The 26,656-nt window shown below is 49.6% G+C and overlaps 7 protein-coding genes across 7 annotated transcripts; 4 read left to right on the forward strand and 3 right to left on the reverse strand.

Moving 5' to 3' along the window:
- Positions 1-11: 11 nt before the first annotated feature.
- Positions 12-3,509, forward strand: erdS (aspartyl-tRNA synthetase, cytoplasmic). Its single transcript, XM_032065424.1, has one exon. It carries the CDS (start codon positions 290-292, stop codon positions 3,152-3,154), a length of 2,865 nt encoding a protein of 954 aa, XP_031931877.1. The 5' UTR covers positions 12-289; the 3' UTR covers positions 3,155-3,509.
- BDV27DRAFT_29965 (uncharacterized protein) lies at positions 3,346-4,589 on the reverse strand. Its single transcript, XM_032076261.1, has 3 exons — positions 4,513-4,589; positions 4,044-4,465; positions 3,346-3,971 (listed from the first exon to the last, which is right to left on the reverse strand). The coding sequence occupies exons 2-3, from the start codon at positions 4,326-4,328 to the stop codon at positions 3,537-3,539; spliced, it is 720 nt and encodes a 239-aa protein (XP_031931878.1). The 5' UTR covers positions 4,329-4,465; positions 4,513-4,589; the 3' UTR covers positions 3,346-3,536.
- Positions 4,590-4,863: 274 nt separating this feature from the next.
- On the forward strand, positions 4,864-7,236 carry BDV27DRAFT_29977 (tubulin alpha chain). The gene is made up of 6 exons (XM_032076262.1): positions 4,864-5,187; positions 5,277-5,317; positions 5,392-5,418; positions 5,490-5,565; positions 5,626-6,580; positions 6,636-7,236. The coding sequence occupies exons 1-6, from the start codon at positions 5,163-5,165 to the stop codon at positions 6,856-6,858; spliced, it is 1,347 nt and encodes a 448-aa protein (XP_031931879.1). The 5' UTR covers positions 4,864-5,162; the 3' UTR covers positions 6,859-7,236.
- A 178-nt stretch (positions 7,237-7,414) lies between these two features.
- On the forward strand, positions 7,415-12,244 carry BDV27DRAFT_121690 (EF hand domain protein). The gene is made up of 6 exons (XM_032065425.1): positions 7,415-7,735; positions 7,860-8,014; positions 8,102-8,225; positions 8,313-8,501; positions 8,560-11,789; positions 11,860-12,244. The coding sequence occupies exons 1-6, from the start codon at positions 7,723-7,725 to the stop codon at positions 11,887-11,889; spliced, it is 3,741 nt and encodes a 1,246-aa protein (XP_031931880.1). The 5' UTR covers positions 7,415-7,722; the 3' UTR covers positions 11,890-12,244.
- Positions 12,245-12,271: 27 nt separating this feature from the next.
- BDV27DRAFT_167044 (plasma-membrane proton-efflux P-type ATPase) lies at positions 12,272-15,692 on the reverse strand (the record flags this gene model as incomplete). Its single annotated transcript, XM_032074364.1, has 4 exons — positions 12,272-12,755; positions 12,813-14,910; positions 14,973-15,203; positions 15,273-15,692. The coding sequence occupies 4 exons, from the start codon at positions 15,690-15,692 to the stop codon at positions 12,676-12,678; spliced, it is 2,829 nt and encodes a 942-aa protein (XP_031931881.1). The 3' UTR covers positions 12,272-12,675.
- Positions 15,693-16,396: 704 nt separating this feature from the next.
- Positions 16,397-18,869, forward strand: BDV27DRAFT_121695 (uncharacterized protein). The gene is made up of 10 exons (XM_032065426.1): positions 16,397-16,789; positions 16,884-16,987; positions 17,044-17,305; positions 17,361-17,391; positions 17,449-17,530; positions 17,593-17,630; positions 17,684-17,781; positions 17,844-18,238; positions 18,338-18,503; positions 18,569-18,869. Exons 1-10 carry the CDS (start codon positions 16,759-16,761, stop codon positions 18,760-18,762), a joined length of 1,401 nt encoding a protein of 466 aa, XP_031931882.1. The 5' UTR covers positions 16,397-16,758; the 3' UTR covers positions 18,763-18,869.
- On the reverse strand, positions 18,866-25,360 carry BDV27DRAFT_141673 (uncharacterized protein; the record flags this gene model as incomplete). Its single annotated transcript, XM_032069859.1, has 7 exons — positions 18,866-20,023; positions 20,086-20,449; positions 21,645-22,710; positions 22,767-23,709; positions 23,767-24,013; positions 24,297-24,730; positions 25,088-25,360. 7 exons carry the CDS (start codon positions 25,358-25,360, stop codon positions 18,866-18,868), a joined length of 4,485 nt encoding a protein of 1,494 aa, XP_031931883.1.
- Positions 25,361-26,656: the final 1,296 nt, after the last annotated feature.

Consider the following 26,656-nt stretch of genomic DNA (forward strand, 5'->3'; position numbering starts at 1 on the left):
AACCTTTCTCTCGGTTCTCCCCCTTTCAGATCTTTTCTCTTTCTTCTGGAGTTCAATATTTAACTCTTTAACATCCCCCGCGAAAGTCCTAGACTTTCAAGAAAATCTAAATTCTCCAATTGATCCTGTCCCTCGTCGTCAAGACCAGGGTCTTCCGACTCGTATCCTTCCCGCCAATCGTGCCCCTCCTTCACCGGGGTGAAGCGGCTTTGTCAAAGTTTACTGCTGACTCTTCTCTCTACTTACTCTCTTTAATGAATCTATCATCCGCTACGCAAACGCAATAATCATGTCCATCAAACGGGCCCTTTCCAAGATTGTCCCCAATAAAATTGACACAAATGACTCGTCCCCCGCCCCAAGCAGGCGTTCGGGGTCAATGTCCCCTCGACGCAGTATCCTGAGCGGATTCTTGCGGGATCGCGGCGGCTATGCCTCCTCTTCGGATGATTTCTCTGATGACTCTTCATCCCCCACCACTGGGACGATGAGCAAAAATCAGCAGAAACGCCTTGCGCGTCAACAGCGCCGACAAGAGCGCTCTCGTCTCAGCGAGGAGCATCATTCTGAAGAATCTGAACGTCACAAGGAGGCTGTCGCAGCTGCCGCTCGTGAGGAGACTGCAGAGATGAAGGCTCGCTATGGTGAGCTGCCCCTCCTTCAGTCGCGCTCTCGCCCGCGGGAGCTCCGGACCAAGTTTGAGGATATCTCGGCGGACTCGGTGGGCAAGGAGGTCCTCTTCACGGCGCGCTTGCATATCATTCGTCGCATGAGTGCCAAACTGGTTTTCCTTGTTTTTCGACAACAGCTTTACACCTTCCAAGGTGTTTTGCATGAATCCCCAGGCAAGAGTTCCATCGCCATGGTTCAATGGGTCGAGCACTTGCGCGTCGGTTCTATAGTGCAGGTTCGTGGCACTATCCAAGCCCCAGAGGTGCCAGTGCTGGGGTGCACCATTCACGATGTTGAACTGGCCATTGATGCGATTCACCTTGTCGTTCGGCGGGAGGAACCTGTCCCATTCAGCGTTTATGAAGCCGAGATCCAGACCCCCGAGGAAGAGCGGGTTGAAGGTCGGCGTAGTCACATCCCTGACCGCACGCGTCTGACCAACCGTCTGCTGGACTTGCGTACCCCTACAGCTCAATCAATCTTCCGCATTCAATCTGCAGTGGGAAACCTCTTCCGGACCGCCCTTGATGAGCAGAATTTCATTGAGATTCATACACCCAAGCTGCAAGGGTCCGCCACTGAGTCTGGAGCTAGTGTCTTTGAGGTTAATTACTTTGGCCGTGATGCATTCCTGGCCCAGAGCCCCCAGTTGGCCAAACAGATGGCTATTGCGGCGGACTTCGGTCGAGTGTATGAAATTGGCGCTGTGTTCCGCGCGGAGAATTCCAATACCCACCGCCATTTGACAGAGTACACCGGATTGGATATTGAGATGGCGATTGAAGAGCACTACCATGAGATGTTGGAGGTTCTAGATGCTGTGATTAAGAATATATTGAAAGGCGTTTATGGCCGCTTCCGTCGTGAGATCGAGACCGTGAAGCAGCAATTCCCATCCGACGATGTCGTTTGGCTCGAAGAAACGCCAATCATCCGGTTCTCCGACGGTATCAAGATGCTCAACGACTCCGGGTGGCGTGATGAGGAGGGAAACCCGTTGCCGGTAGATGATGACCTACGTACTCGCGATGAGATACGCCTCGGTGAGCTTGTCAAGGAGAAGTACGGCACGGACTACTACATTCTCGACAAGTTCCCCACCAGCGCACGTCCCTTCTACACGATGCCCGATCCTGATGATAACCGCTTCACTAACTCCTTTGACATCTTTATTCGGGGCCAAGAGATTGTCTCAGGCGGTCAGCGTATCCATGATCCCCATATGCTTGAGGAAAATATGCGCCGTGTGGGCATCAATCCTGACACCATGGAGGAATATATGGAAGGTTTCCGATGGGGTGCACCTCCCCACGCCGGCGCTGGTGTGGGTCTCGAGCGCTTCTTGATGCTTCTTCTCAAGTTGGGTAACATTCGTCTCGCCTCTCTCTTCTATCGTGATCCTAGGAGTTTCCCCGCTAAGCCTCCAACTTTGCAATTACGGCACCCGGAGTCTTCGACCGTTGAACCATCTTGGGTCCGCGACAGAAAAGGTCACTTGGCGCCCGATGAGAGCCACCTGCAGCCGATAGAGCATCTCATCGCAAATTATGGTGATGCGACCTCCACATCATGGGGAGATGAGCGTTTTAAGGTTTGGCGTGACCTGGCGACCGGCGCAGCAATCTCGTACGTGCCTAGCAGCAGCAATTATGCGGTGATCCCAGGTGACCCTCTGTGTGACGCTCGGCAGTATTCGCGCGTGATCACTCAGTTCCTGCAATGGATGCGCCGGGAGACCAAGTATAAGCCCATTTGGCTCTTATGTTCTCCGCAGGTTGAGGCAATCCTGGGCGAGAAGCTTGGCTGGCGTAGCTTGTCTTGCATCGCAGAGGAGCGTGTAGATCCGTCCCGCAACCAGGCTGCGTCAGATGGAGAAATTGCTCGGAAGATCCGACACTCGGAGAGCGAAGGTATCAAGCTCGTGAGCATGAATCAGGGTGAGATGGTCCCAGACAACATCCGCGAGAAGATTGATCAGCGCATCCAAGACTGGCTGTCCAACCGTAAAGGTACTCAAGTGCATTTGTCTGAGATCCGTCCATGGCGCGATCATGCCCATCGCTGGTATTTCTATGCAGTCGACAAAGAAGGCACTATTTGCGCCTTTGTTGCCTTGGCCACATTATCCCCATCCCATGGCATGCAGGTGAAATACAGCTTTGACTTCCCAGGGTCTCCAAATGGTGTTATTGAGCATATCGTTACCCACGCCATCCAGACAGCCGCTCGGTCTGGAGTCAAGTCGCTCACTTTCGGTGCTGGCGCCACCACCACGCTTACTCCAGGGCACAACATGCACGGAGCCAAGGTGAAGATGCTGCAGCACACCTACGAAACCTTAGCAAAGCAGTTCCATTTGGTTCGCAAGAGCGAGTTCCGTGCGAAACTGGGAGCACAGGACGATCCTCTTTACATCGCCTATCCACCTCATGGGCTGGGTTCGAAGGGTATCCGGGCTGTCCTTCACTTTTTCGAAGACTAATGTTCTACAATCTCATGTCAGGCGTTTATTACAGGACCTAGGCCTCTTGCTTTACGGAGGACTATTCTTTACAGATTCGTTATTTTGGACATTTCAACCCTCCCTGAAACATATTCCCCATGCTGTTATGTTGTTTGGTTTCCCTTTCTTTTCGTTCTTCCCGCATAATGACCCCTTCCCTTATGTTCTCTCATGATTCTTATGTGTTTGTGAAGTTATGTTTATTTTAATCCCTCGCTACGTAAGTAATCCATCTAGATGAGGCCATGTGGAACTTTGAGTTTGCATAAACTGAACCTGATGATATTGATGCATTTGATTGTTCTCCTAAGATTTTACGGACAATCGATACATACATACATATATACATATTCTTAGCTCACTATTTATCTTTCTTATCAGCCGGGTGTTGTGAGTTCATGTAATTAATTACTCTTCCCAGCTCTCCCAACACCCACCATCCGATTACCACCGCCAAGCATCCAATAACACATATATAACACGCCGTCGGTATCAGCGACTGCGGGAAGATGTTCCATAAAAAGGGATCGAGGATGATATCCGCTACAACCGGGGGAACATTCTCCATTAGTGTTTTATTAAGAGAAAAGTAGTCCGCCGTCGCAGTGACATGCAGGAAAAGCACTGAATCTGACGTAGGTGCTTGATCGTGAAAAGAAGAAGATTTACGAGGAACAGCGTTAGACTGAGGCGAGGCGAGATGGGCTTGGGAATAGAGGCTGATCGAGGAGAAGAGAGCGGGATCATCAATGGCTTGTGGAAGGGTATGCGTTGTTAAGGTAAAGGCAGTCGGTTGCTTTGACAGCTTGTCAGCTAATTTTCTTTGATCGCCTTGCTGGACATTGGTAGATGATATATGAGGACGTACAGTTGCCAACCAACACACCCGCACCTCATACCGTTGGCCGGGGGTCAAGTTCTCGAGGAAATACCATGAGTCTGTACCCGGGGACTCGTTGGTCGGAAATGTGGCGTTTATTCTGGTTCGAAGAACGGGACTGGAGGAGGAGAGACGATCTAGACCTAGGTCATCTAGGGTAGGATCGACCGTGGGGATGGTGAGGGGTTGCGGAGCGATGAAGATCGTCTTTTCGACATTGGCGATAACGAGGAACGCGAGGGTGCAGAGTAAGAGAATATATTGGAGTAGCATGATGACAGAAATTTCAGTATATTCAATTGATGCTGTTGCTAGACGGTCATGGTTCTAGTCCATACACAGATGAGTACGGGAGGCTGGCTGTATGTATGTTGTAGATGAGGTAGATCTGATATAGACTGTTTAAAATCCTAAAAGTTCTTTAGATGGAATTCATTCGTTGTCAATACGAACTTACCATCAATTAGGCCATTGTGCAACAGTCTCGGTGACCAGAAAGTGAGCACTGCGTGGCCGAGATTTATTTGATATGAGTACTTACTATCGCAAGCTGTAGGAATAGTCAATGCAATGCAGCTGCACGAAGAGATGCCGTCATTAGCACGTGATCGACCCTTGCCGTGGACTAAACCCAAAGAAGTGGCTGAGTCAGCGGTGGGCTGGAAGGGCGGTCACGGCATCGGGGAAGCCAATCAGAAAGGGGATTGTGGGCGACGCGACCCAACGGATGGATCAACAACGAAAAGGTGGAAGTCCTGCTTTTGGGTTGACAGCGCATCGCAAGACCACAACAAATTGACCGATCATTCGGGCCTTGGGCAATTGTTTAATTGATCCCCTTAGTCTATTTTTCTCCTCGTCAATCACCCCAAGGGTTTGTTCTCCTCCCCCATTTCCTCCCACCGGTTCCCCTTTCCCTTTCTTTTGTTTCCTTTCCCAGGTGGTGTTTTTTTCGTTTACTTACCCCTGAAACTTCCTTACAGATCAGGGCATTTTTTCCCCCTCTAAAGTCCTTCCACATTCCACCCACTCCGTTTCACACACCCCCCTCCTTCCAATCTTAATTCCTTTGTCACTCCGACATTCGTCCTTTCTAGACTCGACAAGATGAGAGAAGTTATTAGTTTGAACGGTATGCGTTTTCTCATCTTTTCCTCACACCGCCCCTCCACGGGAGTCGGTCTGTTGACCGTTACTAATTGTTTTTTTTTACGTGTGCAGTTGGTCAGGCTGGTTGCCAGATCGCCAATTCTTGCTGGGAGGTACGAAGATGGAGATATACTAGAAGATAGAGATGATTGAAGTGTGACCACGGAAACTAACACTATGGTTCTAGCTCTACTGCCTTGAGCACGGCATCCAGGTACGTGTTCACGATGGCAATCCATCCATCTTCATCTCAATCGGGCAGATAAACTAACCGGTATACGATAGCCCGATGGTTACTTGACCGAGGAACGCAAGAAGGAAGATCCTGACCATGGTTTCAGCACTTTCTTCTCCGAAACTGGTATGTCGTCTTGACCTGTAATCTCGCCGCCCAACCCTCTGACAGACCATGGTGTCTTAGGCCAGGGCAAGTATGTTCCTCGTACCATCTACGCCGATCTGGAGCCCAATGTTGTCGATGAGGTCCGCACTGGCACCTACCGTACCCTTTTCCACCCTGAGAACATGATCACCGGCAAGGAGGATGCCTCAAACAACTATGCCCGTGGTCACTACACCGTTGGCAAGGAGATGATCGACGATGTCCTCGACAAGGTTCGCCGTGTGGCCGACAACTGCGGTGGTCTCCAGGGCTTCCTCGTCTTCCACTCCTTTGGTGGTGGTACTGGTTCCGGTTTCGGTGCTCTCCTGATGGAGCGTCTGTCCGTGGACTACGGCAAGAAGTCCAAGCTGGAGTTCTGCGTCTACCCTGCCCCCCAGAACGCCACCTCCGTTGTTGAGCCCTACAACTCCATCCTGACTACCCACACCACCCTTGAACACTCCGACTGCAGTTTCATGGTTGACAACGAAGCCATCTACGACATCTGCCGCCGCAACCTTGGCATCGAGCGCCCCAGCTATGAGAACCTGAACCGCCTGATTGCTCAGGTTGTCTCCTCCATCACCGCCTCCCTGCGTTTCGATGGTTCCCTGAACGTGGATCTCAACGAGTTCCAGACCAACCTGGTCCCTTACCCCCGTATCCACTTCCCTCTCGTTGCCTACGCCCCCGTCATCTCCGCGGCCAAGGCCTCCCACGAGGCCAACTCCGTCAACGAGATCACCATGTCTTGCTTCGAGCCCAACAACCAGATGGTCAAGTGTGATCCCCGCAATGGCAAGTACATGGCTACCTGCTTGCTTTACCGTGGTGATGTTGTGCCCAAGGAGACCCACGCTGCCGTTGCTACCCTCAAGACCAAGCGTACCATTCAGTTCGTCGACTGGTGCCCTACTGGCTTCAAGATCGGTATCTGCTATCAGCCCCCCAAGCAGGTTCCCAACGGTGACCTTGCCAACCTCAGCCGTGCTGTGTAAGTTCCCTATCTTCCTCCCGTGCAAGAGATAAAGAAAGCTGACCAGTTATAGCTGCATGTTGTCCAACACTACCGCTATCTCTGAGGCCTGGTCCGCTCTCGACCACAAGTTCGACCTCATGTACTCCAAGCGTGCTTTCGTTCACTGGTACGTTGGTGAGGGTATGGAGGAAGGTGAATTCTCTGAGGCCCGTGAGGACCTGGCAGCCCTCGAGCGTGATTACGAGGAGGTCGCCAGCGACTCGCTGGATGAGGAGCCTGAGGCTGAGTACTAAGTCTAAAACACCGCTCGGTCAGCATTCCAGCCATGGTTGCGCTCAACCATGTGATTGGACGCTGATAGTGATTGTTTCCGAGTTGTTGTGCTGGGGACAGGCGTTGGCCAAGGTTATGTGATTGAACTGCCTGCAAATAAGAGAGAAGCTTGGATTAGCACAGACTTTGTTTTCTTTGTCTGATATATTTTTAATATCCCTGAAATAGCGATGAATTTACCGCTCCTTCCACATGTAGCTGTTGCACGATAGAACATAACTAAGAATGCAAAGGTGTGATTGGATAGTAGAACTGTATTGCCATACGGAGGACCACCGGAGAGAACCTGACTGTTGCTCAAAGTAGCGCACTAATTGAGTAAATTTCGCAAGGTCCATCATGCTGTATCCCCCATGCAAGGAACTCCACCAAGGTCGCTGCCTAAGCTCCATATTAATTAGTAGTAGTTGGGTTGAGGGTGACTGACCGCCCGGCAGAAACCCCCCGGACCCAAGCCTAAGCTACGGAAGTAAATGAACCCAATCCCTCATTTCTCCCCCCTCTAAGTTGAACACTGCCCTTCCTCCAGCTTGTTGCAAGCTCTCGGCAACCCTATCCCGTCCATATTTACCTGCCTGTCCCATTCTTCAACTCCTCGTTCCAAAGTGAACGTGCCCTCCTTTTTACTATCGCGACTCTATCGGGGCGTTAATTTCCGCCATTCCGTCCAACGTTACCTCATCCAGAAGGCAGCGCTTTGGCCATCCATGCCCGTGGCATCTTCTGGATAAGTCGACAGCCCTGAAACTTTGAAGACCCCTTGTCGAGCATCTCGGGAAGATTGTTTAGAAGGAGGGGAGGCTTGCTCCTCCTGAATTACAGCCATGGCTGACAATAGTAAGTCTAGCCAGCAATGACGCAACTAAGATAGCGGGTGGGAGAGCTCTCAGGGGACGGATGGGTGCACCCGGTATACGATGGATACAACGGAACTGACGGATTTCCTTTTTGCTTCCAACAGCACGACACCCGAACCTCAATCTGACTCCTGAGGAAAAACGAGTTTTCTATCAACTCTTCCAAGCCGCCGACACAACTAATCTGGGTGTCATCACCGGCGAAGTCGCCGTCCCTTTCTTTGAGAAGACCAAGTTAGCCCCCGACACTCTTGGCTTGGTACGTCGATCCACAACCAGTTTCACTGCACCACCCCCTTCTCCTTACGGAAGGACACTAGTTAACAGCATCTGTGATGTGTTGTAGATATGGCAAATTGCGGATAGGGAGAATCGTGGTCTCCTGACTCCCGCTGGATTCGGTGTTGTCTTGCGGTTGATCGGACACGCTCAAGCCGGTCGCTCCCCATCAGAGGAATTGGCTTTACAACGTGAGTTACTCGCAGCTGTTTAGTTTGTATTCTTGTCGTATCTCTGAGAGTATGATATTAACTACTTTTTTTCTTTCGCCAACCTAGCCGCGCCGCTACCCAGGTTCGATGGCATTCAAGTCGATACGTCTGCCCCTGCGCGTGAGACAGGCGCAACAAGTCCTCCGCCAACTCCCGGAGCATCAATTCGTGTCCCCCCGTTGAACCCAGATGATGTGAACAAGTTCTTGTCGCTGTTTGAGAAATCGGATGTCTCCAGGAGTGGGGTTCTTTCAGGCACGCAATGCCCCCGCTTCAAGAAGCGAGGTTTCAGCTAACCATGTAATAATTATAGGCGAGACAGCTAAACAGATCTTCGAACGCGCAAGGCTGCCCAATGAAATCCTCGGCAGGATATGGAATCTCGCAGACACCAAGCAACGTGGTGCCCTGGATGCGACCGAGTTCATCATCGCCATGCACCTTTTGACCTCTTACAAATCAGGTGCAATGAGAGGAATTCCACAGACTCTACCACCGGGCCTATACGAAGCCGCTGCGCGAAGGGGATCTAGCCGTGCGTCCATTGGCTCTCGTCCGGGACTTGACGTTCCGCCAGTGCCCGCAATCCCGAAACAATTCACTGGACCACAACGGACACAGAGCCCTATCAACAGGCCATTTGGGTCCCCTGTTTCAGCACAGTCTACCGGTGCAGACTGGCTGATCACTCCCCATGAAAAAGCACAATTCGACAGTATCTTTTTGACTGTTGATTCGGCAAAACTTGGAAAAATTACCGGGGACCAGGCTGTGACTTTCTTCATGAATGCGCAACTGCCTGAGGAAACCCTTGCTCAAATTTGGGACTTGGCAGATATCGATGCTGATGGACAACTAACGAAGGATGAATTTGCAGTTGCTATGTATCTGGTCCGTCAAGTACGCAGCGGAAAGGAGCCGCTCCCACAGGTTCTGCCTCCAGCTTTAATTCCGCCGAGTATGCGGCGCCCCGGTTCTGCTCAGATGGCCCCGGCTCCTATTCCTGCGCAGGCTACGGGTATAGCTCAAGCGCCTGCCCCTGCACCGGCTGTTCGGTCGGCCGCAGATGATCTGTTCGGTCTCGACTCTCTCTCAGCTCCGGCTCCGGCTGCAGCTCCCGCGCAGGTACCCCAGTCTACGGGTGGTTCGAATGTACCATTCCAGATGCCTGCTTCCCCAACATCCCGAGCATCCCCCCCAAGCACCTCAACGACCTTCAAGCCTTTTATCCCGACCTCGTCATTTGGGCAAAGCCTTCAGCCACAGACGACGGGTGCGTCATCCGGCGTTGGCCCCACTACTCGTTCACCTGCGTCACCGTCCGATGACCTTCTCGGAGATAATGATCCTGAGGAGTCCAACAAACTGACACAAGAGACAACAGAGCTTGCCAATCTTTCTAATCAAATAGGCTCATTGGCGAATGAGATGCAGAATGTCCAGGCTAAACGTACCTCAACGGAGCAGGAACTGTCTCAGACTTCTCAGCAAAAGCGTGATTTCGAAGCTCGGCTTTCTCAGGCCAGGACAATGTATGAACAAGAGGTCAAGAATTTCAAGGCACTCGAAGAACGACTTAATGCGTCTAAGGCGGAGACCAACAAGCTACAGCAGGAATACGCGTTGATTGAGGGAAGCAGGCAGGATCTGCAGAACCAGTACGATCAAGTATCTGCTGCGCTCACTACTGATCAACAGGAAAATGCAAGTCTGAAGGAGAAGATCCGTCAGGCGAATACTGCTGTCGCTCAGCTTAAACCGGCGCTCGAAAAGGCCCGTTCTGAGGCGCGACAGCAGAGGGGTTTGGCGGCAATCAACAAGAAGCAGCTTGCTACTGTAGAGGGTGAAAAAGAGAAGTTGCAGGAGGAAATGGATAGCCTTTCAAAGGAGCAAACCTATGAGCCAGACGAGAGCGCGGCTGCTGCCAGCGCCATCCCTAGAGTCAGCAGTCCGGCTGCCTCAACAACTAGCCAGAACACAAATCCGTTCTTCAAACGCCAGATGACTGGCTCTAGTGAGAGTAACGCCCTGTCGCCTCAGGTTTCAAATGATCAGCAGCGCGCTTTTGATAGCCTATTCGGCCCAACTCTCGGAGCTCCGGTCAACACAGCCACTCCGCCGCCGCCAACTTCCTTCCGCGCTGATTCTCATCCAACTTCGATCAAGTCCACAACCTCCGGAGCACCGACCCCGTCGGCATCCCCTCCACCCCCCGCGACCGCGTTTTTCAACGAACCTCCAGCTCCGCCCCAGTCTAGGCAGCTCACGCCAAATGTGCTTCCATTTGGCGAGTCACAGTCGGCGACCTCCTCGACGATGGTTTCGCCACCTGCTAGTAGATATGATACGCCAGATTTGAGTACAACTTCGCAAGCTGGAGCTAGCGAGACTGGACCTACCTCTGCGCCTGCGGTCGATGAGTCTGAAGAAATCAAGCAGAAGTTCCCAGAAATTCCCGGCGCGACTGAACAATTTGCAAATGCTGCTGTATCGCCTACCAGTGAAGAAAAGCCTGTGGAAAAGAAAGACCCCAGTTTTGATGAGCTTTTCGGTGGACCAGCGCATCAGCGTTCAAAATCTCAGAAAGAAAACGATTTCGAAGAAGCATTCGCCGCTATGAAGCAGGGTTCTGTCCCAACCAAGACCAGTGGTGCACCAGCCGCCTCCGAATTTCCACCCATTCGTGAACTCGATGATGATGACGATGATGATGATGACAGCACAGATAGCGAGGCACCCATGGGTTTCGATGATAACTTTACTCCTGTTGCCCCTCCGCAGAGTCGGATAGCATCCAAACCTCCAGCCGCGGATTCGCAGCAAAGCCCTCCTAAGTATGAGGAAAGCATCCAGAAAGAAGCCGCTGGGGAAGCTCCTGAGTTCAACGGTCTTTTACCCAAACGTGAGGACCCCACAGCTTTCCCCGATGCCCCTCATTCCGTTGAATCAAGCACCGGAGCACCAGTTGTTCACGGGGAACCGCAGCGGGAACCTGCCAAGGAGACAGCCGTGCCCCCTAGCCAAAAGCCCAGTGCCCCAGATTTCGAGGCGGCCTTTGCAGGTCTTAATCTAGCACCCGCAAAAGAGAGCGAGGATGATGACGACGACGACTTCGAAACGCCCGACAATAAGAATAATCACGACTTCGACTTCTCTTTTGACTCCCCAACGCAGCGGAAGGCTTCCTCTCCTGGTCCTAGTGCAGGAAACGCCGCTCCTTCAGACTTCTTCAATTTTGACAAGAATGTCGCCCCTTCGTCCCCTGGAGGTGCTACATCCCCATCTAACTCCAACGAGAAGCCCCAGACCCACGACTGGGAAGCGCTGTTTGCACCACTTGACAACGTCCAGAGTCCTGGTGCTGCCAATGGCACTAACTCTGCTACAGCAACGTCACCAACCGGCCATGATGGAAAGGCACCAGGCTGGGCTCTTCAGACCGGCACAGAAGATGACCAAATTCTTCAACGCTTGACTGGCATGGGTTTCCCTCGCGAGGAATCCCTTGCCGCGTTAGAGAAATTCGATTACAACCTTGACAAGGTAAATCCACTCCTCAACCCCGAAAACACAGTATCTACGCACAGTTAACTAACGACCATCTTCCTTCCAGGCAGTAGATCACCTGACAGCGAAATCTTAACACTTTCCTTCTTTTTCTTATCCACTCTACAACCATGCACATAGTTCCCATTACCCACTCGCTCGACACTTTATCTTCTTTCCTTTTGCCTTTTTCCTTACTCTGTATTTGATCTATTGGTTGGCTTGCATATCGTTACTGCTGTCATGTATATTCCCCAGCGGTACTTCCTCAACCCTACCCATGTAATGTAACCCCGCATGCTTGTTTGACAGTAAGAATATGAAGTCGGAGGAATGATGGACAGACGATACTAGGACTGGGGTAAATCTGGAAATTCTCCGCACCAGCATCAGGCTAGGTCCGAGGTAGTTAATAATCTTACGACATAGTTGCAATCATTAATCTGATCTATGTCTTCATTGCAGACGATGTAGCTTCAATCTATGAAGGATGATACAAGCATTATTGGACAGCGAAACGTCTGCTTTCTTGCGCCAGCCCACTCCAGAGAACACTTCATATGGATGTGGCTGCTTCCTCAAATAAAACAATTTGACACGGTTTAACGTTGCATAACATTCACCATACCTGCAAGGAATTCACTGCATTCGACATAACAAAAGTGAGGGACAATTGTTGATACAAAATGAAAGAATGGAGAGAGTGGCCAAGGAGGATAGATACCTAAGGACCACACTCGAAATCGTTGAAACGACAAAACAAGCAAAGGGAGAGACAAAATGCCAAAAGAAGTCGAAGATTCTTGATAAGCAGCTGCGTAACCGTAGGAGCGCTCAGAGGCAGTGATTGTAATAGCTTCTATACGTGTAGGCCGATCATCATTCAACGGGGGGGTTCGGACCCAGTATCGGTCCCGTTGGGTGAACTCTCATGCAGTGTTGAAGTTCGTTGCATTGAAACCACTACCTCCAGTAAGCGAGACACTCAAAATACGAACAGCAAATGAAGGGCAATTTTACCGAAGTCTTCTTTCTGTCGTTGTTTAGAAGCTTTGCTTCCGGGCCACCTCCCATTCATTATATTGTCAAAGCCCTTCGAGTCCTGCAACAGGTAATATAAACCACCCAACACACAAAACACACCGATTGAGAATATCCATGTACGAACGACGGTGACTATGGAGGTTTGACCACCGACGAACCACCCAAAGAGGCAAAAGAAGGTTGCCACCAGGTCTACTACCAGGATAGCTCCCATAAGTTGCCAAGAAGGGGCTGAGGACCAGAAGGGGCCTTCCGCACGTGTGATAAAGATAAGCCAATTCTCAGTTAGCGAGATTTCTAGGAACAAGACTTCATCTCGTTTTCCAAAGTTTTGCACAATGCCTCCCTGTTCACCACCGGACAACATAGTGGATAGCGTGACCCAAGTGCCTATCGCTAGAACAATCCCAAGGAGGATAGACATTCCCCATAGCCTAGGTAGGTTCCACTTCACAGGTGTCTTTGAATAGGGTGCCTTATCATACGCTATAGCCAACGTGGCAATGTCGGCAAATATAGCAATAAAAACCACAAGTTGTATGTTCAAACTTTCGTTCATAATGGCTATCCAAAGCCCCAAAAATATCTCGAGGTGCAGGGACAACGCAATGCGATACACCACATAAGCGTGCATACGATGAAATATCTGACGGGAGGTTTTTAAAGCATCGATAATGGCAGATAGACCAGGTGCTAGAAATACTATATCAGCTGCAGTACGAGCTGCGCCTGAAGAGCCTTCAACTGCAATCCCAGCGTTGGCTTTTTTCAGCGATGGAGCGTCGTTGACACCATCGCCAGTCATTGCCACCAGGTAGCCTCGTTGCTGGAGGATATCAACAACGTTATATTTGTGCTGAGGGAAGACTTCAGCGAATCCATCGGCGGCCTCGACGAAGTCATAGACCTGAGACCCAGGCATTGTTCCTTTACCACCGAGGCCGAGTCGTTCGGCGTTATACACATTCGTGCCCAGTCCAAGTTGGCGCGATGTCTCACGGGCAATCCCAACTGCATCGCCAGTGAGCATCTTGATTGACAGGCCGAGGGACTTGGCTTCATGGATGGTCTTTGCAGTGTCATGTCGAGGAGGATCTGAGCATGGCATTATGCCAAGTATTTCCCATTCACCTTCACTGCGCTTTCGAGCAACACCGAGCGAGCGAAAACCACGCACTGCAAAGTCTGCCACTTTGTTCATATAAGCTACCTCTACCTCCTTTGGTACCGGGTGGTCCTTTTTGACTATCTTTAGCACAAAAATAGGAGCTCCTTTCATGCAAATAATTCGCTCGCCCTGGGGAGTCTGCACTACGGCTGTGACTTTCTTTGAGACTGGGTCAAATGGGAAGAATTCCAGCTTTTTATACTGTGTGAGCGCCTTTTTCGTCTCTGGATAACCCTTGAGCGCTCTCAGGAAGGCTCTGTCGATAGGGTCCATGCCCTTCTTCTTTCGTGAAGCGGCCAAACAAGCTGTGAGCATTAGTTCCTCCGAATTCACCCCGGGAACAGTATAGGGCTCCGCCAAAGACAGTTTATTCCTCGTCAATGTACCCGTCTTGTCGGAACATAGTATCTCAACACCAGCCAGTGACTCAATTGCGGAAAGTCTTTGTACAATGGCCTTCTTCTTGGCTAGATACGCTGCTCCCACTGCCATTGTTGTAGTTACCACAGCAGGCAGGCCGACAGGCACACCGATCATAGTAATGGCCAAGGTAAACTCCAAGATGGTGGCGATGCCATTCGAGCGGTAGAATGATGATACCCAAACGACGAGGAGAGTCATTATAACGAGTACAAGCAAGACAAGACTGATTCCGTTCAAAACTTCGGTGAAATGTCCTGTCCCGGAGGCGGCGGCACTAACCAGAGCAGCGGCGCGCCCTACAAAGGTATAGTCGCCAGTAGCGGTAACAACAAGACGAGCATGACCATGCTTCACAGCCGACGATGAATAACAGGTGTCTCCGTCAGTTTTATCAACAGCTAAGGATTCACCGGTGATTCCAGACTGGTCCACTTGAAGGATGCTACTCGACAATATCCGGCCATCTGCGGGGATGATCGTGCCCTGTCCTCGATTAGAACATCAACATACTAGAGGGGTACTAACAAGTCACTTAAATGAATTACCTCCTCAATTTCTAGTATATCTCCGGGAACCACTTCTGAAGCATCAACTTCGACAAGGTGACTGTTGCGCAGTACGACAGCTTTGAGGGCCAACGTCTTCTTCAGTTCATCCACAATGGATCCAGCCTGAAACTCCTGAATAAAACCCACAGATGCGTTGAGTATGAGTAGAGCACAAATAACACCGAAATCAACCCAGTCTCGGAGACCAGCTGCCAGGACTGCGGCCGCCTATGATCGTGGCGTATAGAAGAGGGCTTGTAAGCGAAGATCCCGACATGCGAGGCCAAATATACGTACCTCCATCACAAATTGAACAGGTCCAACGAAGTATGAGAGAAACTTGAGGATCAGATTTTCTTTTTCTTCTTTCATCTGATTGAGTCCATACTTCTTTCGACGGAGTAACACTTCTGGTTCGGTAAGGCCTGTGGTGGGATCTGTCTGAAGCAGTTCCTCCGAGATACAACAGAGTGTGCTCTTTTCATCTTGTCCACTGTCATTGCAATCGAGGTTGCCGTCTAGGGACTGGAGCTCTTCGATAAGGGCATCTATGTCCTCAACTTCGTCTTCATCCTCCGCATTTTCGGAAAATGATTTATATTCAGCCGACGCTCTTGCCACAAAGTGTTCCTTTGGGTCCACATAATCTTGGCTGGAGGAGGCTCCATCACCCTGAGGAGTCACCATGGTGTCCAAGCTGTGCTGAATAGTAGGCATTGAGAGCTGGTGAAGGACTGATATAAGTTGTTAAGATGAATGAGGTTTTCTATGAGTTATAGATATGTTATTCGTATTCCATAGAATATGTAAAATGTTTCGGCGAAGAAATATGCAGGCCTCAGATAGAAGCTGCAATTAGAAGTAAGACTGGGAAGAGCAGTAAGAAAGAAAGAAAAGCTAGTAAAGACCACTTGATGGGAAAGGAGTCTGTTTGTATCATACAAATGGCAAGAACGACGGTATCGTCCCTGCCTAAATAAATTTACCGCGACCATGCGAGTAATTGTACTGTGAGATAATGATGGACAGCAGGTCAGGTGCACCCTTAACCCTTTAGCCCTGCCATCTACGTGATTGCCATCTCTTTCAATCTAGTACTATGCAGTATCACGATTAAGCAGTTGATGCTGTACTAATTGATTAATCCCTTTGAATGAGACAGTTAGCCTTCAGGTATTGTTTAGAACATCAAAGGAGCATTCTACGGTAGAATCGAGGCTCTCAGGTTGAAAGACGACGGAGATATACATTCGAATGCAAGTATAAGGGAATGTCTACTACGTACTAGTCTACTACTATATAGAGTTGATCCTCCAATCAGAAGAATGCGTCGCTGACATAATCCGAACCAAGACGTCATGCTTTCCAAAATACCCCAAACCAAATCACCAGGAAAAACTCCTACGCGGACTCTAGAACCATGATGGTCACCTTTCAACCCATTGGTTGATCTTTAAACGGCTGTATCTATTCTATGACTTATGCGCTTGACACTCTACTAGAGCTTTTGTGGACCTTCGTTTAACTGAAGAAGGTCTTTCGGAACTGCCAACCACGGGAAATCCAGCGCTATTCAACATACCCGTACCTTTGTCACTACCGATTACTACTACTGTTTTCACTGGGGGCTATCTGATAATGTTGCATATCTTGGCATTCAAGGAGTTCCTGGTCTATTCTACTGATACTTGAGAAAAGAATTCTCGACAACATCTTTTTGACTCACTCTTTAAGGTCCAACTCAATCCATTGTCTTGATCTGTCCATCTATAGTATATCCAACATGAACAGGGAAATACCAGGGTTCTACTACGGTAAGTAGGTAGTGGTGTGTCACAACATATGCCCACCCTATCTTACTCTATATGCTTCTCTTATTTTCTTTTCTAATACTGATTTCAAACCTAGACCCGGAGAAAAAAAAGTACTTCAGGATCGAGGCAAGCCACAAAGCTCCAGCAGGGTCTCAATATTCCAAAGATGCTGTTAAGCGCAAACGCAAGGATCAGGAGGTCTGTATCACCCGCACAGACCCTATTTTGAGTTCTTCATTATTGAAACTTCGTAGAAGCGCCAACGGAAAGTCCACCTCACTCGGAGGATAGCAAAGGAAAAGATCAAGAGAGCAACATTCCTAACCAACCCCCTCATTGGGGCAGAGCGGGAGATCGGAACTCAGCTTGTGACCAAAAGTGCCCGGCAAGATCAACGGGGTTTGTTATATGCTGGCCAACTTCGACGAAACCAGTTGCACCAATTTGAGCCCTGGCCGGATGAATACTCTATTAAACATGTATTGCGCAATCAACGGTCCGGGATTCTGGTCGCTAGTAAGTTTCTCAATTATTGGGTCGTATTACTACCTCGGTTGCTAATTGCTTCAAGGCGGGCATCGCGGTGGTGAATCTTCTGTTTCGTGAGCGAAGCCTTTCAGTGCGTGGCGGCTGGCTTTCAAATTGCTAACCGCCACCAGAATATGCTTCCCAGACTGCGATCAGGAAAAATGGACTTACAACCGGACAATGGAACGGGTACTCTTCAAAGAACCCTATAGGGTATGTTACTCGTCTTCAGGACATTATAATCAGTCGACAACCGCTGATTTGATATACTCCAGCTGTCTTCCATCTCGTTAAGCCATACTGGATACTTACTGTAGGGCAAACCCATTCAACCAGAGTCCTGCTCAGTATGGCTGACCGCATCAGAGCGACAATGGATAGCGGTCCGAACGGCGACTCATTCCTCGCACCACGAATGCTTCCCGATCCCGACGAGGGTGGGGATTACCGCTGGCCTCCAAGCTGTACGTTCTCATTCCCTAGAATATAACGCAATGCGAAACAAACTGACGAAAATCGAAATCAGTTTCCCACCCAGTTCGCCTCCGCATGGCATCATCGCTCTGGTGCTCCGCGCCCTGCCCCGTAGGTACCATGCCGTTTTTCGCGATCGGCACCTCAGACGGGCTTCATACATTGGAAGGTTTCGGAAGCTACTGGGCCCTATCAAAGAAATCATTTGCAAACGATGTATACACGGGAAAACCAATCCTTCACCGACGGATAGATTCGTCCCATGCCCTGGTTAGTAGCGTGGAATGGCTCTCCGCCCAAGTCATCGCCGCGGGACTGAAAGACTCGGCGATATTCCTTCACGACCTTCGCAGTGCCGGAACGGCAACGAGACTCCAGCATTCGCATGCCGTCACCAAAATCAAAAGCGTTGATCCATATCGCATGGTTGTGGCCGGAATAAACTCAGTATGTCTCCCCTTTCATCGAATTCTCACCATAGGTTTCCACGAGTCTGCACATTGAAGTAGGACAAACATACCCGCAGAGCATCTAACATAAGAGCAGCTGAAAATGTACGACATCCGCTACCCAGCAAATGGCCTTCAACGCAACCCCAATCCCAATAGCAAACACCACACCTCGACCAAGCCATACCTCAGTTTCTCAGATTATTCACCCGAGATTATACCCGATTTTGATATCAGCCCTGAACTGGGTCTCCTAGCGAGTGGTTAGTCTCATTTTTCCCTTGTCCTTCTAGCGGAGGGCACTGACCGACGGATTCGTCATTCACAGCGTCCGATGAGCGCAAGATCCAGCTCTTTTCGCTTCGAACCGGCGAGCAGGTCTCTTCACCTCTATCGAAATATCAGTACGATCATTCCATCTCTTCAGTTTGCTTTGAGTCAGGGAATGGATCTTTGCATGGGCCACAAACTCCAAGCATATTGGTGTGTGCTAAAGATACGGTGGACGAATGGATTTGGTGAAGTGATATATGATATATTTCATGAATGCCAGGCATGATTGCAAGCTAATGGATGATGTTACATATCTGAATTACATATTTTATTACATTGCATCAAGAACCACCTAATCCAAGCCTCCTGCTAACCATTCACCGACTTCAACCCCGATACCCTTGGCCATTTCCCCAATCCAGTCGCCAGAGACATTGACACACCATTTTTCACCAGCATCGGATGTGGTGTTTCCGCTATTCAATCCACCTGACCCCAATCCCATGCGACCACCGCTTTCTCGACCTGCAGCAGGAACAACAAGCCGTAGTCGACGTAGTGTGGCAAGTTCTGCATATATTGCATCGGAAACTGCTGCTTGCAGGATGGGATTTGCCGGCGGGTTAGGATCAATAGCGTGGTAGATAGCTATCAATCTCTCCAAGGGAAATGGACGGGCTGTGAGGATGGTGGATGGACCAGTGATACCAGTGGCCCCAGCAGCTGAGGTTGTAGCGGAAGAAGTGGCAAAGGCCGACTCTAGGGTCGATTTTGTGATGCGAGTCTTTTGTCTCTTGCCTTTTTTGCTTGGGGTGGAGGGATCATTGCTGGCAGTTCGAGCATCCTCCGCCTGGGCTTTAGACAAGAGCTTCAGTCGTCGTCGATGGTGGGCACGCTTGTTCCGTGCTGACAGAGAAGATGATGAAAACTTCGAGAAAAAGATCGTATCGAGTCTTTGGGGGATGTGGGAGGCCAAGTAAGCAGACGTTAGAATCAAGGTCGGGAAATAAGGCAGGGAGGGAAGGGGTGACGGCGTAGACACAGCTGGTAGCGCGGGCTTCGAGACTGGACCTTTAGTAAACGATGCCGGCTCCTCGGTGACGATATGATGCACAAGCGCCGCTTCGCCGTGATGTCGAAAGAGACCACGATTTTTAAGAAGAAGTCGAGAGAAGTCCCATTCTTCACTACCTCCGGGCGGGGTCTCGCCGTTTGTGATAGGAGACATGAACTGGGGCCAGAGTTTCTCGCATATCGACCGAAAAGTGGGAATAGAGCTGGCTGTAGGCCCAACTAGGGAGTCATAGATGGCCGAAACGAAATGGGGGTATATTTTAGGTGGTATCTCAACAGAGAGGCCGGCTATAGTAGGTGGTCGTGAGTTCAAAATAATGGCAATTGCTTCGTTGCGCGTATATGGAGGAAAACTGATGTGCGGGACACCTGCAGCCTGCAAGAAGAGTGGTCGTGGAGTAGCGCTGAGAATCAAGACAACCGAGAGACTGGGGATCTGTTCGATTTTCAGTCGGCAATCGTTGAATCATAAATAGAGGTAACTCCAAAGCAACTCACTATTTCTCCCAGCCTCGCTAGCGCAGACAATAGGGTCTGTGGTGCCTCTCGCTGTTTATCGATCCCATCCAAAACAAGCACGAACTTCTCAGCTGCGTTGCCAGACCGTGATGCCAAACATTCACTTAGAAGGACGGCAAGCGTACTGACATGCTCACACCTTCCTTTGCCGTATTTCTCCCACTCGTCCCGTTTCCCCAATGCTTCTAATGTTGCCCACAGTATCTTTGTTAACAGATGGCGGCCTGTTATGCATTCCGTGCTTCGGACAATGGCGTGCGGAACTTCGAGGGAGGAAAGAACGGCGCGAACGATGGTCGACTTGCACGTGGCAGATATACCATGCACAACTAATGTCGCAGGGCTAGGACCGAGAGGCTAAGCAAAGTGAGCAGTCAACTGTTAGTGACACGTCCTTGAGGATTCGTTTTGGGAGTGAGGCAGGCAGACCCAGTGAAACGTACCCCAAGAAGACTGGCAAGTTGTCTGGTCTGAAGCTCTCGACATGGCCAATTTCGGCTCAGTGATCGAGGAATCTCTATCGGAAGCATAAGGTGCTTTGAGACGGTACACCAGGAAGAGTCTCATTTACGAAGAGTGTCAGAGACAAGTCCATCGCGCGGAGATAAAAGACCGGAGATCTTATCGTCGCGCTCCACATGCGGAGTCACGTGTATAATTCCTATGTTCAAGCTCCAGGAATTGCTTCTGGACAACGCTCTAATGACCTTTTTTTTATTTTATTTTTTTTTCTTCCATATCGATTCAAGGACTGCCGAATATGAGTATAGTAACACCTTGATTGCTAACGTATGGGTACATCTATTCTACCGAATGCTGTTGGGACAAGCTTCCAATGAGTCATGAATCATGCAGCAATCGTCGCCAGTATGTGTAAAGCACGGATAAGAAGTAACATAGGCGCCATGCCACAGTACCAAGAGAGCATACAGTACTTATCATAGATAGCTTTCATATGACAGCCTACTGTTCCAACCGGAGAGTCAAGATGGCCACAATGACGACTGAAGCGAACAACAAAACAGAGCATTCCAAGTAACGTTAAACGGACGAGAAAGACGATAAAAACACAGTTCAGCGTTGCCTGAAAAGGAAGGGAAATAAAATGAAAATAATCTGGGAAATGAACAATAATAAAAAAAAAAACATGTATGAAACAGGTCAACCTTCGCTCAACCTAAAGTTAGAGAGCTGGGTTAGTAGGTGGAAACGACAAGGAAGAAATAGATGTGGCAGGTATATTCGTCAAAAGATGTGATAAACATGAGCATTTAACGCCTTGAAAGAATACAGGACATCAATGCAGGTGGAATCTTTTATCAGACTGCATCGAATCATCAAGAATCCAAAGATGCAATGCAAGTTGCATAAAGATAAAAGATCTGTCGTGGTATCAATGTTTCAGGTTCCCAATTCGTTGACATATGTCAAGATGGCCGTAAGTCATAGAGATCGTATCATCATGGCAAATATGAGTACAGTTCAATGGATAAGTAGCGAATCCAAGATATTTCACACCAGCTCAAAAGTATGCATACAGCTGACCTTGAGCACCTAGACTGCCGTTCGAGTGTTGGACTGGAGGAGTGAAAATCCCAGAGGGGGTTTCGTTTGGTCCCCCGGGCGGAGTATTGGTCGTAGAGCTAACACCAAACTGGGCACTACCTATGGGAAAAGAGGGATGTTGATACAAGAAAGGCTTCTGGTTACCTTGTAAAGGTCCAGGAAGCTGAGCCGAATTCATCTCGTTCGGAGTGACTTGTCCGCTAGTCGTAGCACTTCCCCTTCCGGAACCCTCTGCTGCCATCATCTTGCCAGCAATGCGACGACCGTGGGGTGTCTGACGAATTGAAGGCAAGATTGGTCTAATCGCATCGACCAAGCGAGTACGGGTCTCACTGTCCGCGAAGTCCATGGCAGTTTGCACAACATAGTTAGCGAAGGAATCTCGGAGCATTTTCTCCAGCTCACTGCCTGAGAGCATCTCCTCGATGAGTTGGCCTCGAACCGGGCCATCGGCGGTGCGGAGACATTTTTCGATAACGTTGGAGCTAAACTTTTGCTTTGATAAGGCGGGGATATTTCCACGGAACGTCTGACAAAGGGGTTCGGTGAAATGAGGCTCGGCCAGATCCAAGATGTACTGCACCACGTAATTTCCAAAAGGATCTTGAACCAAGGCAAATGCGTTGGATGTGATCTGGGCGATTAGACGAGCCCTCTGCTCACCAGAAGCATGATCAATGCAGCGCTGAAGAACGCAACATCCATGACGGTGAGTGCCGACCACAACACAATTAGCACCCACAGCATCATAGATAAATTGGGCGTCTTCCGCAGAGAGACGATTCAGGCACTTCTGGATGACATGATTGCCATTCAAATCTTGAACCAGCTCCACGACGTGATCTTCCAAAGCGTGGATGACGGTTTGTGTCTGTTCAGGAGTTGATATGAACTCGATCATCTTTTGTAAAGCCCTAGTACCATGTTGATTGAGTGCGATCTTGACTAGTTGGTGCGCGGCGTTGTTGATTAGCGCTGTACGCTGCTCATCATTGGAGTACTCAAGCAACTTCTGGCACAGATAGTTACCAAAAGGATCTGTTTTGGAAAAGTTAGGACAATTACATCAACAAAATTGGTTAGAGGTTACGAACCGGTCATTAGCTCCACAACATGCAAATGCGTCTCATCAAAGATCATTTGGACGTGGTCCGGGTTGCGCTCCTCTAGCTTTCGCTGCAAGTACCTGCACCCATGCTGGTCTTTACAGAGGCCATACAGCTCACCTCGATAGTGCTCCAATGGAAAATTAGTGAAGCGAGATAGCTGGGCCGACTCTCCTTCACCATTGCTGCGGCGAGATCCCATAGCCTTTGCTGGACCTTCAGCAAGGCGGTAATTGCCGTAGGCGGGAAATGCGCCGTAAGAAGCGCCAGGATTATAGCTCTGAAGTTGTCCGTTTACCGGGAGGGGATTCCCCATGTAAGGCTGGACGCCGTAACCATAAAAGGGCTGCTGGAAAGTGGCCAAAGACGCCGGAGCAGCAGTGCTGGTGCTGGCAGCCGGAGTGAGTTGCGGCCCAAAGGGTGTTGCATTAGGCTGTAGGGTGGTCTGCTGAGACCGGGATCCCTGCATGCTTGGGTCATCACGTTCTGGCGAATCCTTCTGCTGGCGGGTGTTGACAGCATTTGCAGGAATTCGGCCCATATTGGCATTGTGTTGCTGGAAATGTTCCGCATGAGTCTTTGGTGGTGTGATGGCAGGGTTAAATCCATCGCCCTTTACAGTAGGGAGGTCATTGGTAGAGTATGATGACTGCAGAGAAGTTGGACGGTTTGACGAGGTTGCAGTCATACCTTCGTGGCTTCCCTCGGCACTGTAAAGAAGGTTTGCCTCAAGTGAGTGACGAGCAGCGTGTCGAGATGTGTTAGAATGGCCCTCGCTAGTCGGGCTTCCCAGCTGCTCGAGTCGGAACATATTTAGAGCGTTTTGCGGCATGCTTTGATGAGAGGAGCGATGTCGGCTATGCGAGTTCCAAGTTTCGGGGTTTGGAGTGCGAGAATTGGCTAGATCCAAGGCATCTGAGTTTGCAGATAGCTGATCTTCCCGTTAGCGGAATTGAATTCGACAAATGAATGATTGACAATGGCCTACCAATCCTGAATCGTCCCTGCGTGACAATGTAGGGAACTTGTCATCAGGGTCTGTCAACTTAAGATAACTTTTGATGTCTGGAGTTGGAATTCGATCTTCCTCCTTCAAAGTCGCTCTATCGTCCTCGTTGTTGAACAGATACTTAGCTGTGTTAAATGACTCCAATCCGGGGGCGTTGTTGAAGCCAGAGATGTTCGGGCGAAGCTGGGACCCAAAACCTGCAGATGGCATCGAATAACGATGAATACTAACCAAAGTGAGTCAGTAATTTGTAGCTCGAGATACCATCAGGCACAACAAAACAGATATGAATAACAAATATTATAGAAATGTGAGCAGAGGACCACATCAAGATAACCAGGTGTGAAGGGAAGGTCAGGCAACAAAGTGAACTGTTGTGTTCCTTCACAGGCAGCGCAGCCACAGCGCCGAGACCATGATGTTTGGTACAAGGTGAAACACACAAACGTCCAGACTACAACAAACTCGATTCACAGTGATCAATGTGACTTGAGAGGAGAGAAACTTACGCAGGCCCAGGACGGAAAGGGGATGCAGGCTCTTGACCGAAATCTTCTTTCTCAGAGTTTCTGCGAGAACCAGGAACAGAATGCACCGAGAAGCGGTTGGTAGGAGTTTGTGCAGAGGCGGGATTCACCTGGCCCTGCGGCGTTGTTGCCTGAGAAGGGGCAAATACATTGAAGAAACCAGGGGATGAGGTGACAGATGAAGTTGAGAAGCGAGTGGGCCGTGTAAACCCACTTGAGAAGCTGTTTTCACGATACTCAGGAGGGGTCGTAGGCTCACTGACAGGGCCAGATATGCCAGCTTTGGCGAGGTCCTTCGCAATTCGGTCCATCTCTAGCTTCTCTTTCTCATGCTGCATGTCTAGTAGCTTCATATCTTCTTCGAACCTCCTCTTTTGCTCCCGCATATACTCGATGTGCTGACGCTTCTTCTCAAACTGGGAAAGTATTAGAAACAATCAGATGCAGAGAGGTGAATGAGAGAACAAATATATAGAGGGGCAGCCAGGAGGTATGGTCAATATCTTGTGACACGGAAGATTGTGATCTGTGAAACTTTTAAGGTGATAGGTAAAGTGAAGATCAACAGGAGCCAAGTACAGCGTGGGGAAATTTGGGCCTGAAGTGAGAATGAAGTGCCAAATCCATGGAGTTGCCAACAGGCGGTAGCTTTGAACTAACGCTAAAACAACTGCAATTCGGTTTGAATCACACCTTCCTCTCACCAGGAGAGCTTGGGAACGGGGACATTTCTGGGTGGAAGATAGGAGGACTTGTCAAAGGAGAAAGCTTACCGATGACAACAGATCTAAGGGATCCGGCATCTGAGGCGCATTTCCAGCATGGTTCAAATAGCTCCAAGACGAAAGCTTGCTGGAGTCTGTGGTGAAACGACGCTGAAGATTGGCACGGACATCACCTGAAGGCCGCGAAAAAGCCGACGCGAGGTTCGAATGACCTGGAGAGATCGAATTGTATCCGGGAAACGGGGACTCTGAGGTAGGGGATCGCGGAGAGGGAAATCGCAGCTCATCGAGGCGTTCACTAAGTCCGTTCTTGAAGGCCATGATGGACGGCCACTATGAGACGGAGATCACTGGACTAATACCATTCAAGGGCCAAGACAAGTCAGAATAGCAGTCACAGCATGGTATTAAGTTAAACGGGGTGGGCTGTTTATGGAGTTATCAACACTCGAGAAGCAGTGACAAGCAGGCCTGGGGGCTTTAATTGAAGCACGGGGACCAGGCAGTGTGTGCCGGTTGGCGGTGTGTTTTCTTAGATAGCGTGCGATGTAAGGAGTTGGAGAGGGGCTGAGGGGTGATTTGGCGGAGAAGATCTCGGAAAAGAACAGCGACTCACACACAATGAACGCCTCGAGAGTTTAAGTTCCAGGCGCGAAAATAGAGCTTGCAGTTGAATATTCGCTTTAGGGCGCAAGTAAGGATTGTTTATAAGGGGGTTCCGGGGTAGGTTTGTACACCCAACGGTGCGCTCCTAACGATGCGGAGATCTCGATCAGTGGCGTAAGAACCAAAGGTTTGGGAAACGGGAGGTACCTGTTATACACCTGAACCCTACGCTCTCGATTCGAGAGCGGCGGGCTGATAAAGATAATAACGAGTGAACAGCAAGGAAAAGGCTTTTCAAATGACAACAACGAGGGTAAAAATATAGTGTTGTACAGATAGCGTGAACGCGCAAGACGACAACAGTAACGAAAGAGGAACAAAGTGGGAGGCGGGCGAGAGGGGAAGAGAAACGAAGCGTGGGCGGCTGGGACAGCTGAGCGTGCCTGAGGAAGCGGGGAGTCAGTGACTCGTCTCGTTCGGGAAATACGGTGCTGGAGCCCTTGGCCGATGGGCGTTCATCATTTCAAGAGCCCGGCCACTCCTCTTCTTTCTTTTTCTTCTTTTTCGAACCTTCCAAGAAGGATCTACCGTCATGAGACTGCTGATATGATAAATGAAAATCTCCTATTTTCCATATATAAACCAAACTCTAGTCCCGATGCATCCCTTTGGTCTATTCTAGCTGTTCGCTCCCTCCAGGGTTGTGGTAAGTACTCGTACCTAGTATGTACAATACTCGGTACTATGTATCGTACTGTACATATCCCAAAGAAGCACGAGTAAGGTATGTATGTACCCAAGGTTATTACTCAGAAAGACCTTCTTGCTGCTGAGTTGCTTTAATACCTCGTATATACCTATTTTTAAATTTTTTGACTTATTATTGTAAATATTCTTGGTTCCGAAACATGAAAATTCATCCTATGATGGTTCTTATTCTCTCAGGAGGTCTAACCGTCGTGATAGTCAACCATTGACGGTTGTGATGAGCTGTTCGATGACAACTGATTC

The sequence above is a fragment of the Aspergillus caelatus genome, assembly GCF_009193585.1.
Source record: "Aspergillus caelatus strain CBS 763.97 unplaced genomic scaffold BDV27scaffold_18, whole genome shotgun sequence".
NCBI lineage: Eukaryota > Fungi > Ascomycota > Eurotiomycetes > Eurotiales > Aspergillaceae > Aspergillus > Aspergillus caelatus.